Source organism: Ursus americanus, chromosome 33 (assembly GCF_024610735.1).
Source record: "Ursus americanus isolate L20-20 chromosome 33, mUrsAme1.1.p, whole genome shotgun sequence".
Classification (NCBI taxonomy): Eukaryota; Metazoa; Chordata; class Mammalia; order Carnivora; family Ursidae; genus Ursus; species Ursus americanus.
In genome coordinates, this window is record NC_142159.1 from 19,001,088 (window position 1) to 19,017,301 (window position 16,214).

General features: G+C 55.3%; 1 protein-coding gene across 9 annotated transcripts in view; it reads right to left on the reverse strand.

Annotated features, from left to right (window-relative positions):
• CROCC (ciliary rootlet coiled-coil, rootletin) overlaps nucleotides 1–11,576 on the reverse strand; it is a 48,884-nt gene extending 37,308 nt beyond the window's left edge. For 2 of the 9 annotated variants that reach the window (XM_087858547.1, XM_045804271.2), the window contains exons 1-3: nucleotides 3,578–8,613; nucleotides 2,833–2,977; nucleotides 1,477–1,631 (exon numbers count right to left, since the gene is read on the reverse strand). In XM_087858547.1, coding sequence (XP_087714673.1) covers nucleotides 1,477–1,631; nucleotides 2,833–2,977; nucleotides 3,578–3,637 — 360 coding nt within the window. In that variant the 5' untranslated portion in view covers nucleotides 3,638–8,613. Of the gene's footprint in view, nucleotides 1–1,476; nucleotides 1,632–2,832; nucleotides 2,978–3,577; nucleotides 8,616–11,494 lie in introns of those variants that run through there. The other 7 variants (XM_045804276.2, XM_045804273.2, XM_045804278.2 and 4 more) reach the window with 6 other exon arrangements.
• Between the last annotated feature and the right edge of the window lie 4,638 nt (nucleotides 11,577–16,214).

Here is a 16,214-nt window from a genome sequence, read left to right on the forward strand (position 1 = left end):
GGCAGCCCCCAGGGGCCTGGCACTGTGCCAGTGGCCAAAAGATGAGAGGGGGCTAAACTGGAAGAGGGCTGGCTCAAGGCCCCATCACCCCCAACAACAGGGGACTCGGGCCAGCCCACCCCTCCACACCTCCTGCCAAACCTGGGAAAACTAGCTCTGCACTGTCCCCAGCACTACGGACCACTCCGGGCCCCCCACCCGGCTCCTCCACAAGTCTCGACAAGTTGGGGGGCCTGTCTGCACACCGCCCAACCACACACATAAATGCATGTCCCTCCTCCCCACAGGAGTATGCAAGCCCCTGCATGACAGGCCCAGCCCAGGGATCCTCGGCTAACCTGGCTCTGCCTAGCGCACAGGGGGCTCGGGGCCAGCTTCCAGCTCTGGGCTTCAGTCTCCCATTTGTTATAGCCAGAGGGTCATTTCTGAGGTCCCTCCAGCTTTCCAACTGCCCCCCTGGAACTCCCAGCCCAGCTGTCTCTTCCACACCCAGAAAACAAAAGAGCAATGCACAGCCCTGGGCGGGGGGTCGAGAGCCCTATAGCCTTCACGGGCTGTGTGACCCCAAGCCTGGTGCTGTCCCTCTCGGAGCCTGCTATCTCCTCTATTAACTGAGCATCGTGATGGTCTCAACCTTGGTGCAGCAAATGTGAAGCACCAGCAAGCGCCTGGCCCGGAGTAAGCACTCGATAAACAGTAGTTGCTGCGACAACAGTTACCACCCACACGCCTCCCACCTAGACACTCCCTCCCTTGCGCAACTCTCTCACCAACTTCCAGCCACCACCCACTCCCTAGCATCGCCTCGCACAAGCCCGGAGGCGAAAAGGAGACGGCGCACCAAAAACGTGTAGTCCTGGCCCAGGCCCTAGGGTCCCCACAAGCCTACAGCACAGGTGCCCAGGGAATGTGAGTCCTGTCTGGACTAGGAGGCTGGCCTAGCTTCCAGGCCTGGCCAGGCTTTGAGGTCTCACTTCCATGGGGAGTGGCTGCAGGTCTGCGGCTGCCCCAGAAGGCCGGCAGAACACTGCCTGTGCCAGGCACTCAGCCTGCCTGCCTCAGTGTCCAGCCACCACTGGACAGACCCCAAGACCCAGGTACGTGGGAGCACAGAGAGATGTCCAGACACTCGAGGGGTGGCAGGGGCCTCTAGGGGCCTTACTCTCTGGGCCCCCACCCCAAGCAGGTGTGGGACAGTTAGGAATGAAACACCCTGGTGACAGGCACTTTATTCCATCACCTCGCTGACTCCTCAGGAGCCCACATCATATTAGCATCCCCGCGACAGAAAACAGACTGGGAGGGCACGGTGATTTGCTCCAGGCCACTCACGCTGGCAGGGCCACAATCGGCACCCAGGCCAGCCTGACCCCGGGCCCACCCTCAGCCCAGTGCCCAGGCCCGGCCCGGCTGTCTCCCGGCCCTCGCAGCAGGGGAGCACCCTGGCCCAGCTCTCGGCCCTCAGGCAGCACCCACCCTCTCGCTGACCGCGGTGTACTTGATGGCCAGCTCATCACGCTCCGCACGGCTCTGGGCCAGCAGGTCCTCCACACGGGACAGTTCCTGCTGCAGCAGCTGGTTCTCCTCCTGCAGTGACAGCACTGATGCCATCTCTGGGGCTGGCAGCGGGGCTGGAGAGGGACAACAGGCACGAGGTTGGCTCCCCCCCCCCCCCCCCGCTGGTGCAGGGGGACATCTTCCCACTACATACATCACCGGAGGCGGGAAGAGGGATGGGGCCCCTGAGCGGGGATGCAGTGGAAGAACGGGGGGTGGGGGGCAGAGAGACGGGCCTAGAGCTAGACTCGGAGTGGACACAACCACAGTGGAAGGATGGCCCCCGCAGGCCCAGAATGTGCAGGAGGGAGGCTCGATCTAGGAGGCGGGGACTAGACCTGAGTTCTAGCTCCTTCCTTCTCTAATTGTTACTCTTCTCTGGGCCTCAGTTTTGCTGTTCTGGAAATGAGTGGAACGGTAACCAGACCCGACCAGGAGAGCAGGGAGGCCTCACTTAAGGGAAGGGCCTCCTGTAACTTCTGAAGCCAGGGCTTGAGATAGTATGGGTCATGTTGGGAAGAGAAGGAGAAAGAGGAAGAGGGAGGAGGAAGACGAGGAGGGGAAAAAAGGCCAAAGGGAGAAGCAGAAGTGTCCCTCCCGCCCTGTCCTATGGGCTCCCCTTCCATCCCAGAACTGGACACACACCACAGGCCTCTAGGCTCTTCCAGCCTGAGGTGAGGGCTCTCTAAGTCTCTCCCTGCCTGGGGCTCCTAGGGGCCCCAACATTCCTGGTCCTCCCAAGGAGGTTGAGCTTGGACAAGGACTGTGGCCAGAGCACCAGAAACACCACGAAGGAGAGCTGCAAATACACCAGCTGCGACGGAGTGTGCCCTTCCCACACTCCCAAACCACAGATGAGCCTTGGATGCCACCCACCAGGAGGAATGGGGGCCCATCAGCCTCTCTCTCTGGGCGGGGGATGGTCAGTACCACCCCTCGGACTTCTGCAAAGTCCTGAGCTGAGCTGAGCTGCCCTCCCCCTGTAATCTCAAGTTCAGGCAGCTCACTCTTTCCCTGGGAGAGAACGTGGTGTTTGGGTCTAAGTCTTTGCTACGCGCTGCCGGAGGGGGTGCTCATCCCCACTGTCTAACAGCACCACATGGGGAACAACTCTGGGCAAATATACCTCTGAGCCTCCATTTCCTCATCTGTAAAATGGGCACCTCCATCACAGGCCTCATGGTGACTCACTATTGTCACTGACCGCAGGAAAGGGGGATATGAGGAGGGGTGAGGTGCAGGCAGTGTCTGTGGAAGGTGAAAGAAGAGTAGCACCTTGGCTCTCAGGCTGGGAGAGGTTGCGGGTGACAATCTCCCGGATGCGGGCAGGCAGGCCGGCGGTCCTGGGAGAGTCCTGGGCTGGGTCCTGCTCGCTCAGGCCCTTCTCCTGGCCTGCTCTCAGGACGCTGCTCTCCAAGGTCTGGGGGGAGGGTAGGGGGAGAGAAGCTCTGAAGGGGACCTGGGACCCTGGGCTCCCTGGCCTGGGTGGGAGAGGAACAATGTCTGCTTCCCAAGATGTGGGTGCCCAGGGGACCCTCAGGAAATCCCCCAAACAGAGGGAAACCTGGGAGTTAGAATGGCAAACAGCCCCATGGGAAGGCACTCTGTGTGCCCCCTGCCCCGGGGAAGGAGGCCCCACTGAGGGCCAGAGAAGCGAACCAAACCGCATGGCCTACTCACAAACCCCATCGGGGCAGCACAGTGTCGGGGGCGCCAGTCCAGCTCCAACGCTACATGGGTGAGGATTCCACTGTGCTAGCAGAAGTCACCTCACCCCTTAAATCTGGGAGCAGGGATCCCCTTTTCCCCACGGGGCACTGGGATAAGGGAGCCATAGCAGTTGAGCCCTGAGCACCGGCTCTACCCCCAGTCTGGCTGAGAGCTGCAAGCTGGGGCCCCTGTGCACCCCAAACCCACCTCTCCCACGCCATGACCCCAAGATGCACCCACCACTCCTCCACTCCTGCTAGACTCATGTTCCCCTGCCCTGGACAGGGTGGCCACAGGCCTCAGGACCCACCTGGATAATGGTCTCCAGTGCCTGCTGGGCCTCCAACGGTTCTTCCAGCCCCAAACTCATGGGGGGGAAGCTGTGGAGACCCCCCTCCAGGCCCTTTTCCAGGGCCCCAGAAACCAGCACAGCTCGCCCATCCCACAGCCGGACGCAGTGCTGAGCACAGGGCAGATTAGGCTTAAACCCGACGGTGCCCCCATGTGACCACCGAGGTGGGAGGGGCTGAGGGAGGGGGAGGGGCTGGGGAAGGAGGGGAGGGGAGGGAAGAGAGGGAAGAGGAGGGATGAAGAGGGGGAGGGGAGGAGGGAGGAAAGGAGGTAGGGGAGAAAGGGAAAGGATGGAGAGAAGGAAGAGGAGGGCCCCGGAGCTGAGGACCCACCGTGCCCCCAGCCCCCAGACACACTGTTCACCCGCCCCAGCTGCTGGGTCCTAGAGCCCTCCAAGCCGAGGGGGTGGGGTCAGTATCAGGAGGCGGGAAAGACCAGTCTTAGACCTTCTTTGCTGACCCAGACGGGGGTCACGTGATTTGCGAAGCCTGTATTCCCAGGGTGCTGGGAAGGCGTTTTGCCACAGGTTCAGGGCAAAGATCGGGACTGTGGAATTGCCCACACCAAGTGATCTGAATCCCCTCATCCCCTCACCCCCACTCCCAGCCACACACACAGGCTGTGTGCTTCTGAGAAAGCAACTTTGCCTCTCTGAGCCTCACTGTCCTCTTGTAAGATGTGGATAATATTGGCACCCATCTCGGGGAGTTGTCTGGGAGATTAAACCAAAAACCGTGAGGGCACAAAGGGCATGTAACTCAGTGCCGGGCTCATTGGGAGCATTCGATAAATACCGATTTCACTCATTGGAAAATCCAAAACGGACCATCCCTGTACCCCAGGGCCAGAGGTCCACCCACCACCTCCCATGGTACCTGCCCTGCCGCAAGGACGCTGCCTGAAGCAGTTAGGCCCCAAACTCTGGACTGCGCGGCCTATCTGTGGTCACATGGGAGTCCCAGCTCTACCACTCCTCGGCAGTATGATGACCTTGGACAAGGTACCTCTCTGAGCCTCAGTTCCTTCATCTCTAAAATGGGACTGAGAGCCTCTACCACGCAGAGTCACGGAGGATCCAGTGGGTTGAAAGGTATAAGGGGGTTTAAGCCCCAGCGGGCACAGCGTGAGCAACGAGCAGATGGCCTGCAGCTGTTCCTGATTTCATCAGCATCACTCCTGCTTCCTGTGGCCCCTCCAAGTGCCATGTCCCGGAGGAGACATATTTGATGTAGCTCATCAAATCCCCACCTCAACCCATTTCCAGATGAGAAAACCAAGGCCTAGAGAGGTTAGAGCTCTCACTCACTCAAAGTGACATGCCACAGGGAAGGCGTAAGCCCAGAGCTCATTCCACTTGGGCCAGGCAGCCCCCCAATAAGGGCTCCAAGGCGAGGCCAGGCATTTCCCTTTACGACTCTACTACTCTGTCTAGATCAGACCCAGGAATGCAGCAGGTGCTACATAAATGCACATCAGTCAGGCTGCACCCCTCATCCTCAACTAGGAAGTCCGTTCTGCAAATGGAAAACCAGGAAACAGGGCACCAGGCCAAAAAGGTAAGTGCCACCAAGTTGCCGTGGCAACCACGGCCAAATTTAGGCAGAAGTGAACTCAGCCAGGGGCAGAGAGCTGTCACTATAAAACTTCGGGACTCCCATTTTCCCACCTCCAGACACCCTCCAGAAGTCCCCACTATAGGCTGCACACCCATAACCAGAGCAGGGGGGAGGTCACAAACACCCCCGGGGCCAGGATCTCCACCCCTTCTTGCACAGCCCGGCAGAGGGGCCCCAGATGTGCTTGGTGAACTGAATTATTCTGTGCCTTCCCCCAGCCCAGTGCCCTAAGGGATCAGGAGAAGGGAGCAGGATGCCAGAACCATCGGCTCTGCCCAGAGTTCTCCACCTAGAGTCCGACCGGGTTCTCTAGATCCCAAGAGATCCTATCTAACCCTTGTGTGCACCACCTCCACAGCCAAATCTGGAACCAGTGATTGCATTCCTTGTAGAAAAGTCTAGACGTTATAGCTTCAAAATCCAGCTGCAGGCTTGGCTATGCCTCCCCACCAGCTGTGTGACCTGGGCCAGTGACTTCGCCTCTCTGAGCCGCAGTTCCCTCATCTGTAAAATGGGACGCTAATGGTGCCTGTTTCTATCATGAGGACTCAATGAGGTGATCCATGCTTAGCTGTGTGCCTGGATGTGGTGTGGCAGAGACCGCTATGCATTCACCAAAACATATTTCCAAGTCTTCTTAGGAGATGGGACTCCCTTGCCGTCAGATAAGGCCATGCGATCACGTTCTGGTCAGGAGAATTAAGATAGAAAGAATGTGTGCCACTTCAGACCTGGGCCGTAAAAACCTCCCATGAGGGACTGTTTATCTCCTTCCCTGTCCACAAGCTGGAAGGAAATAATGCTGAGCCACAAGCTGGAGGGGTCTGGGTCCGTGGGTCGCCATGTAGAAAGCCGCCTGCCAAACACCCAACAGGACTTTCCATGGATGAGAAATAAACTTCTTTTAAGTCTCTGAGATTTCAGAGTTTCACTGTCACATCAACTAGTGTTACCTTAATGATTACATGCTGTTAAATAGTGCATAAGTGTTGGCTCTTACTAGTGTTACCATTACTACCGCTGGTATTATGGGCTCTTCCCAGTACCCATTCTAGAACCTTGTGCCTGGTACCCAGTAGCATATCTCATCCATTGTTTTGTGAATAAATACAGAGGAGACACTCTGCACATGTTCCCTCCCCACCCCTGCTGGACCCTGGCCCACCCTCCCAGCCTGCTGTTTGCCAGATCTAGCAGCAGGAACCAGCCAAAAAGTCCCGCAGAGATTACTTCTGAGTTTCAAACACGCCTGTGTTCTTACCCACTTATGCCTTTATTCTCCTACTGCCAACTAGAAATTATAACAAAAACACTGAACCATCCATGAGCCCGGCCCTCTGCCCATAACGTTGCATCTGTACCTTATCTGTTTTAACCTTCTTGACAGCCCTGTGATGTCAGTACTGTTCTACCCATTTTACAGATGACAACACTAAGGCTCAGCAAAGTTAAATAACTTGCTCAGAGTTACCCAGCATGAAGAGCTACAGCCACATGTGAGACCCAGGCATGCCTTGTTCTAAAGTTTTGAGCAATAACAGCAATGGCTCCCATTAGGTAGCGCTTCCTCTGTGCCAAGCACCACCCTGGGTCTCAGACGTGTATTATATAAGCGGCTGCCATCTTGTGCTTGCACCGCTGAGATGGCTCTTCATAGGTCTCCCTGCTTCCACTCTTGTCCCTCAGTTCCAGTCTGTTCTCACGCAATAGAGATCACATCCTTCTTCGGCTCAATGCCCCCTTGCCACACACACACACACACACACACACACACACACACACACACTGCCTCCTATCACACTCAAAATAAAATAACAAAATTCAAAGTCCTGCCACAGCATATAAGGCTTGCCGGATCTGGCTCCAGGCCACTTCTCCCACCTCATCATCCCCTTCTCTTTGCCCCCTTGCTCATGCCACCCTATAGCCATGCTGGCCTTGATTCTCATTCAAGCACATCAGGCACACTCCCACCTCAGGAACATTTGCACCTGCCACTTTCTCTGCCTGCAGTGCTCTTCCCTCTTTTGCATGGCTGATTCCCGCTTGTCAACCAGATCTTGACTCAAAAATATCAACTCTGAGAGAGCTAACCCTGACCTCCTAGCAGCTTAAGTGGTCCCTGCCCATAGTCATACACTGTTTTCTCTAACATCTATGTTGTCTGTCTCCTCCGAGGACAGGGACCAAGTTGGCCTTGTTCAATGCTGTCTCCACAGCCAACGCTCCATGAACGGCTGTTGAATGAATGAATGCTAAGAGACAAGTAATAATATAGTAAACTAAATGAAAGAAATTGAAAAGAAAAAGAAACAATTCCCCTGAGTTTTGGTGGGGGTTACATCGGGCAAGTCCTGGCCATAAATGATGTCACCCACAGACTGGGATCCCAGAAGGACCCCCAGGGAACATGTGGCCAGCACCTGCTGCATCCCAGGAGCTCAGGGTAAAAACCTGACAGCGACCCCCACAGGGGACCCCTGAGTGGGAAGGGTGCCTAGTGTCCAAGGGCTGGCCCTCACCCCAGGGCTTGAGAGAAAGCCTGGGGAGAGGAGGAGCTAAGTCAGGCAAAGCCTCAAGATCGAGGAGTTCTGACTCCTGAGGTCTTTTCTGAACCCTGCTCCTGACTAAGGAGCCCAGCCTGGCCTTAGCCTCGGTCTGCTCCGGACTTTTTATTTATTAAGCACCGGCTGTGAGCCCAGCTGAGGAAAAGAGGAAATCTCAGATGAAAACAAACAGAAGGTATCCTGATGGATCCTGCCCCACAGTGTCACAATATCCCAGACAAGTCCCAGTCCCAGGAGGAGCTGGGGAGACTGGCCACCAAGGGAGCAGACATCAGCCCAGAGCCCAGTCCTCTCGGGTTTGCATAAAAATCACGACGGAGCCCATTCAAAATGCCAACTGTAGGCCCCATGTTGAGAACCCCGAGGAGGGCCCAAATCCCTGCACAGGCTGTGCCATCTGGGGCAACTCAATTGACCACTCTGGGCCTCAGTTTCCTCATCGGTAAAATGGGGCTACTTTGCACGCCGTCGGGTCGCAGCGAGGGCGAAATGCCTTCCCGAGCGAGGACAACGGGGACGGCGTTGGGCCCACAGGAAGCCGCAGCGCCGGAGCCGCTGTTTGTGGCGACAGTGGGGAAGGGCCTCCCGCGGCGGCCCAGCCGGCGGGCTGAGGGGACCAGGCACGGGGGCGCCCATCGGGGCCTTAGGCCGCCGAGCCCGGCAGGCCCCCGCCGCGCCCGGCCCCCAGCCCGCGAGAGTCGCGGCAGGGTCTGGAGCGGAGGGCAGGCAGGACGCCCGTAGAGCCGGGGGGTGCGGGGACGTGACGAGGGCGCAGGGTTTCCCCAGGGCCTGGGGACCGCGGCTCCGGCCCGCCCCCTGGCGCGCTCCCGCCTTCCCGCCCGCGCGCGGCGCCACCTCAGCCCCGCGGCCTCCGCCCGCCGGAGCGCGCGCCCGCGGCCTCCTACCTTCGCGCGCCGCCGTCGCCGCCACCGCCGCCGCCGCTCGGGCCGGGCGGGGCGGAGCGTGGTCGGGGGCGGGGCCGGAGGGCGGGGGCGCGTCAGGGGGCGTGTCCAGTGAGGGGCGGGGTCGGAGGCTGCTTCGCTGGAGGGACCCGCGGGAGGGACCCGCGGGAGGGACCCGCGCCAGCGCCCGCCTCGCCCCGCCCGCGTTCCCGCGTAGCCCCGGGCGAAGGGCGCGGCGGGTCCCTGTGCCCTGGTGTGGTGGAGGCGGCACTGAGCCGTGCAGCGCTGTCAAACTGTTGCGCGCTTGCCGGTGGCGGGTACTAGATTGAGAACTTTTCCAGCACGTTCTGGTTTGCTGCTCGGGACAACCCAGCAAACAGGGATTATTCGCTCTTTTTACATAACGGGAAATGCCCACACTCAGCTGCAGAGTCCCGCTGTGGTCTCACTTGTGTTGCCTGGCCTGGCCTTGAAGGTCTAAAGCTCAAGCTCTGGCCTCCGCCCATCGCCAGCCAGACTGAGGGGGCATTCCCTGCCCACGCCTTCGGAGCCCGCAGTAACAGTACTGAGGCTTCCACGACTGCACCTGCAGAAGAACGTTTTCCTGACTGCCCTGCAACCTTGCCTGAGGCACTCTGGCCTCAGTTTGCTCATCTGTGAAATAGCGGAACCCCATCCACCACCCACCCCTTTCTCTCCAACTCGTGTGCCTTGCCCAAATGCGATAGGGATCAGACCATAGAGGAAACCATGATTTTTTTTTATTTTTTTGTAATCTCTACACCCAAAGTGGGTCACAAACTCACAAACCCGGAATCAAGAGGCTCAAGCTTCACAGACTGAGCCAGCCAGGCACTCTGAAGAAACCATGCCTTCGAAACTAAACTGTGATCTATCATTTCTATTGTAACAGTAAATTAGATTCTATCCGCCCACTGGGCCTCAAATCTCCCTCTGTTCTCCAAAGCATTGAATCAAATCATCCATTTTCAAAGGGGGAGGCAGGTCTGAATCTCTAGGGTGGAGAGAAACGTGTGCTTGATTTGAAAGAGCATGTTTATGATTTTTTAATTTTTTATTTATTTTTAAAGATTTTATTTATTCATTTGACAGAGAGAGAGAGCACAAGCAGGGGGAGTATGGCAGAGACAGAGGGAGAAGCAGGCTCCCCGCTGAGCAGGGAGCCCGATGCAGGGCTGGATCCCAGAACCCTGGGATCATGACCCTAGCCTAAAGCAGATGCGTAACCGACCAAGTCACCCAGGCGCCCCTAATTTTATGATTTTTAAAAATATTTTATTTATTTGACACAGAGAGAGCACAAGCAGGAGGAGCTGCAGAGGGAGAGGGAGAAGCAGACTCCCCACTGAGCAGGGAGCCCCATGCAGGGCTCCATTCCAGGACCCCGAGATCGTGACCTGAGCTGAAGGTAGTTCCTTAATGGACTGAGCCACTCAGGTGCCCCTAATTTTATGATTTTATATTTGGAAAACAGTCAATAGATGGGTAGGAGGGGGTCAGGGGGAGTTTTCTCTTTGTTAAAGATGAGCCTGGAGGGGCGCCTGGGTGGCACAGCGGTTAAGCGTCTGCCTTCGGCTCAGGGCGTGATCCTGGCGTTCTGGGATCGAGCCCCACACCAGGCTCCTCCCCTGGGAGCCTGCTTCTTCCTCTCCCACTCCCCCTGCTTGTGTTCCCTCTCTCGCTGGCTGTCTCTCTCTCTGTCGAATAAATAAATAAAATCTTAAAAAAAAAAAAAAAAAAAAGAAGAGCCTGGGTTTTACATCTGAGAAAACGGCTCTTGAGGCTGCCAGTGTGGTCTTCAAGCCCTGACACCAGGGGATGGCGCAGGCGAGGCTGTGGCCTGGGCCAGGGCTGCGAGCTATTGGTCAAGAAAGGTTTGGGTCAATCCCTGGGGTTTGGGGATGGGGAGGTGGAGCTGTGAGGTTGGGAGGAGAAGGGCACAAGGGAGGGCTGACTGACCTCTGCCAGTAAGCACAGCTGGGCCCCAGGTACCCCAGCACGGCCCAGGTCTGTGTCACCCTGTCTGGAGTCCCCAGATTTGCTGAGTCCCTTACCCAGGCCCTGACAGGCTCATGGCCTCACCAGTGCACTGCTGATCCTGCATGTCCCTGCGGAGCCCTCACTCCGAAAAGCTCCTCCCAGCACCAGGGTCCTCCCTCCAGAAGACCTGCCTGTTGCCTCCACCAGGTGTCCCCTGGTTACTAGCACCTGCACCCGGAAGGCAGCCTACACGGGCTGCGTACCTCACTGGGCTGGCTGGTTCCACTTCCATTTCCTCCCGCTATCCTCAGTCCCCTCTGAACACTCTGTGAAACAAGATCTAGGCTGCGAAGCAGGATTATTTCTATTTAACAGATGAGGAAACCGAGACTCAGAGAGGTACAGTCACTTGCCCAAGGATACACAGCAGGGAGTTCAGTGGCTTTCAATCCCACCTTCTCTCCTCTATACCACGCTCCCTGATGTGAGACTTTGGGAGGGACAGCAAACACAGTGACTCTCTCCTGACCCTCTCACCCCAGAGCCCATGGGACCCTGCTGCGGGGAGTCCCACACATACCCCAGGCCTCCTCGGGAGGCTCCTCGTCTCTCTGACGAGGCTGGGTCTCCTACTGTGCCGAAGCAGTGGCTCTGCTCAGCTCGGCCTGGCCAGGGGTCATCTGAGTCCCCAGAAGTGCTGTCCACTGGTCCCCCTGCCCCATAACCAGATGGTGCTCAGCCCAGCGACCCCAAGACCAGCCACCTGAAGGGAGTCATGCCAGGGGCTCACCTGCACACTGCAGAGGGTTCTAAGTCCGCAGCTCAGGTAACTGCAGAACGAGTGACTGGAATTGCCACCCCAGCGTTGCTAGGGCCAAACGCCTGCCAAATCCGGGTGCTAGGCTGGGTTGGACTCTGCCCACCATCCGTAAAACCACATTAACCGGGAGGCTTAGACGATGGGGCGTTCTGATTAACTGGATTCACTAGATGTCTTAAGGTTAACTTGCAAAGTCTTTCTGTAACGTCCAACTTGAATAGCAAAAAATTAGAAAGACTGAAAGGTCCAGCGATAACATATATAATCTTGGGTGGTTCATTCCAAATGCTATAGAACATTCAATGCCTGCAGAAGTGGTTATGTTATGAAGTGAAATGTTTCAGAATACTAGACAGAATAAGCCTATATTTATAAAAAAATAAAATTTATTTACTGCTTATATATAATAAGATGAAAAGACACTAAAATGCTCACCCTGCTCCGTATCTTTGGGTATTGATATGACAGAGAACCTTTTAAATGTAGATTTTTTTTTCTTTCTTTGGAAAAGATGGTACATTTACATGGTTCAGATTCAAACAGAAAGTCATAAAGTATCTCCTGCTGTCTAGCATCTGTCTCCCAGGCACCCAGTCTCACCTGCAGTGCTACTTCCTGTGTATCTTTCCAGAGATATTTTATGCACATGAAGTAGCTTTCCCTTCCCATTTACGCAGAAGAGCATCTGCACCTTATTCTGTACCTTGCTGCCTGCCCTTGATATAGCTCAGTGATAGTTCCTTACCACTATATAAAGAGCTTTTTTAAAAAAAGATTTATTTATTCAACAGAGAGAGGGACAGCAAGCGAGCACAAGCAGAGGGAGTGACAGGCAGAGGCAGAAGGAGAAGCAGGCTCCCTGCTGAGCAGGCGGCCCTACATAGGGCTCGACCCCAGGACCCTGCGATCATGACCTGAGCTGAAGGCAGATGCCTAACCGACTGAGCCACCCAGGCACCCCTATAAAGAGCTTTTTCATTCCGTTTTCACCAAAAAGTCTATTATTTCACTATTTGGATGTATCTAAATTTATATGACCCATTCCTTACTGGTGGACCTTAGAGTGGGTAGACTGTGGCGAGTTGAATTGCCCCCCCGCAAATATGTTCAAGTCCCAACCCCCAATACCTGTGAATGTGACCTTATTTGGAAATAGGGCCTTTGCAGATGTAATTAAGGATTTTGAGATACATCGTCCTAGATTTAAGGTCTACCTAAATCCGGGGGGGGGACCCTAAATCCAGTGTAGGATGTCCTCACAAGGGGAGAAGACACACAGAGAGCCACAGGGAGAAGCCCACGTGAAGACAGAGGCAGAGATGGGCTCATGTTCCCACAAACCAAGGAATGCTTGGGATGACCGTTAATATTCTTTGTGGTTTTGTTTTTCTACCTGTGTTACAGCTGTAACCTGGAAGAAAACATTAAAATATCTAAGGTCAAGCTGCAGTAAGGAAAAACTGGCCTTATCCCAACTCCCATCCATTCTGCCCAGAGCATGGCATCCTCCTGTCACTCTGATTGGAGAAATCAACAGCTACTGAGGGCCTACTATGTGCCGTAATGCATGGCAGTGGCTTCTAATCGCCTAGGAGGCAAAGCCCCACCCTTGGCCTGTCATTTGATACCTGCCGTATTACGGATTTCTTGATCTGCCGGGACAATGGGAACCTCCACCGATTAGCCAGGTCTTCCATGCCAGCCCTGGAGGCACCACTGGTTGAGTAGATCAACCTGATTTAAAAGCATGGATGCTGGAGCCAAACGCCTGGGTTCCAATCCCAGCTCTGCCACCTAGCAGCCACGTGACTTCGGGCAAACTACCTAATCCACCGCCTCAGTCTCATCATTTGTAAAACAGAGGAGTACCTACCTTGTAGGGCTGACGTGATGGCCAAACAAGTTTTATGCCAAGTGCATGGAGTAAGCACCACCCAGCAATAGCTGCTGTCAACATAAAGGGGAAAGGAACGCCCCATGGAGCATGTGAAGGGAGCTGCTAAGGCCACACAGGTCTTAAGTCTGTCCAAATGCTTTTCTCCGAGACTCCCACTTCAAACACGCTTTGTGATCTATTGCTGTATAACAGTGTTACCACATACTTAGCAGTTTAAAACATTTACTGGCTGTTTCTCTGGGTCGGGGGTCTGGGCCCAGCTTGGCCGGGTCCTCTGCACAGCTGCAGTCAAGGCTTGGCCAGGGCTGGAGCTCATCTGAACGACCAGCTGGGGAGGACGGGCTGCCAGCTCCCGTGGTGTGGGCAGTGCTCCCTTCCTTGCAGACTGCTGGACTAGGAGCTTTGGTCTCCTGTTGGCTGTCAACCTGAGGTGGCCCTAGTTCCTTGCCTCTTTCATGCTCCAGCCAGGGCAGCAGACACATGGCAGCTTGCTTCTCTAAAACCAGTGAGAGAGGATCTCTCTCTGGACAGATATCCTGACAGCAGGATGGATGTCCGGTTCTATAACGTAATCATGGGAGCAACATCTTGTCACCTTTGCCTTATTGTGTTGCTTAGAAGTCACAGGTCTGACCTACATTGGAAGATCACGTCAGATGTGCACACCAGGTGGTGGCAATCGTGGGAGCCACCTTCGGCTGTCAGGGTATTCAACACCCCCTCCCCCCCCCCCCCCCCCCGCTCTGTAGAGTGCAGCCCAGGCCTCACGCCCCCTACCCCCAACCCCCAACTTGGAAGCTCCAGTCAGGTGTCTGATTGAAGAGAAGCCTGGTTTGGGATTGGGGATTTTCCTGGGGATCCTGGTCCCCCAGCGGGTTTTTTTCCCAGCCAGCATCCCAGTTGGTGATGAACTACACTGTTCCTTATCCCAGCCCCACCCCTCACAGGTCTGTCAAGGTGTTTCTCAGGTCAGATCCTTGATGGCTGCTTCACCAGTGGCCTCACCACAACCATCATGAGTAATGGTTCCTGGTAAGTTAGCTGATTCTAGATGATGGTAATTCAGGCCAAACTATGGGACATGGGCACCTGTTGGCGCATCTGTGCCTCCTGTGAGTGACACTCGGGTGAAGGAAGGAGCCTGTGGTCACCGCCTAACCAGGAGAGTGCCTAGATCCAAAGCCCAGGTCCATCTCCAAGACCCAAGAGCCTACCTTGAAGGGGAAGTACTTCTACTCAAGGAAGGGTTCCTTCAAGGTAAGCTTCCTCCTTTCCAGCCTCCAAGCGCTTAGGAAGAAAGAAGCTGGGACGTAATGGGCAACAGATGCAGTTTACTACTCCTGAGGCTCCCTTCATGAGAATTCCTTACCTTTACTCAAAGGGCAGAGGACCCTCCATTCTAATTTTCTGTCCCCGTCCGCCCCTCCCCCCCCCCGAGTTTATTAGCCAGAGCAGCTGTTTCCATAACTACCAAAAACTGCAGCTTTCTTACCGAACCCTCGAGCAGGGAAGTGCTGTGGCCTTTAGTTTTTGGCTCCTGCGTGCCTGTACATCCTTCCTATTTAGGGGCTTCCACGGTGAGGTCTTCGGGGGAGGCAGGGGCCCCCTCCCACGTGACAAGCTAAAATGTCCCCGAATGACAGGTGCTCTTCTAGGTGCACAGGGGAGAAGTTACTGGTTGCCTTGGGGCAACAAGAAGGAATTCTCTTATTTTTGGCTAATTTGACCCCCTGGCACCAGACTTTAAATCCAGACACACCATCAGTGGTGAGAGGTGGCTGAGTCTAGCTGTGGCACCCTGGGTGGCTTAGTGGCCATGCTGCCAAAAACATGTTCACCTTTGACATACACTGACAGAAGTAAAAATATTTATTTTTTTATCTTCGGAATCTGGTCCCACAAAAAGGCCAACACTTTTTCTTTTTTTTCAGTTCATTGTCTTGACCCTCCAAAAAATCCACCTTTCAATTAAGAGGTAAAGTATGTTGATAAAAGCAAATTTAGAGGTGTGCTCAAATAAAATTATTTCTCATAAACCAGTAATACAGGCAACCCTAAGCTTCCAGTTCGTGCAGAACTCCTTCTGTCACGTACAGTCTCTGAAGGAGAAAAGAAAGTAAGAGGTTGTCTGCAGACAAGGCACTTCAGAAACCACACCCAGGAGAACACCCAGGGCCCTGGGAACCGTGCTGGGAGCCCTCGAACCCAGACAGCTGTCAGTGGACAGGACGGCCAAACCCCCCACCTCCATGAGAACAATGCCCAAACACTCTTCCAGCGCCTGCCTCAGCCTGGCATTGCCCACCTGGCCCAGAAGACCCGGCAGCCAGGCCATCTGGCCAAGAAGAACGCTGCTTCCTGAAGTTCAGAGCAGTTCCTGCAGCGGACAGGGTGGAATGCTTTCCGAGGTCCCTGCTGGGGCATCTTGCAGGAGGAGTCCCTTTTGCAAAGACGAGTTAGTGCAGATCAGCACGTTAGCAAAGCAAACATTAAAAAATTTTTAAAAGCTGGTTAATACTCTTGATTTCCCTCCTGATTATCTGCTCGAGCTGCAGCCTATAAACCTGCCAGAAATCAGGAAGGAATGGCCTCTCTGAAGGCACCTTGAATGAAGTCGCAACAGCCAACGGGTGTGCAGAAGGCCGTCCTTCTGGACAGTGATCACGGGACACCTGTGACCACTGAGAAGGGCCCAGCTGAGGCCAGGAAGCACGCTCAACCCCTTCTTTTGCTCTGGGGGCTTGTGTTTAATACGGGTCACTGTGATGGAAGCAGCAGTCTCAGTGTCTCTCA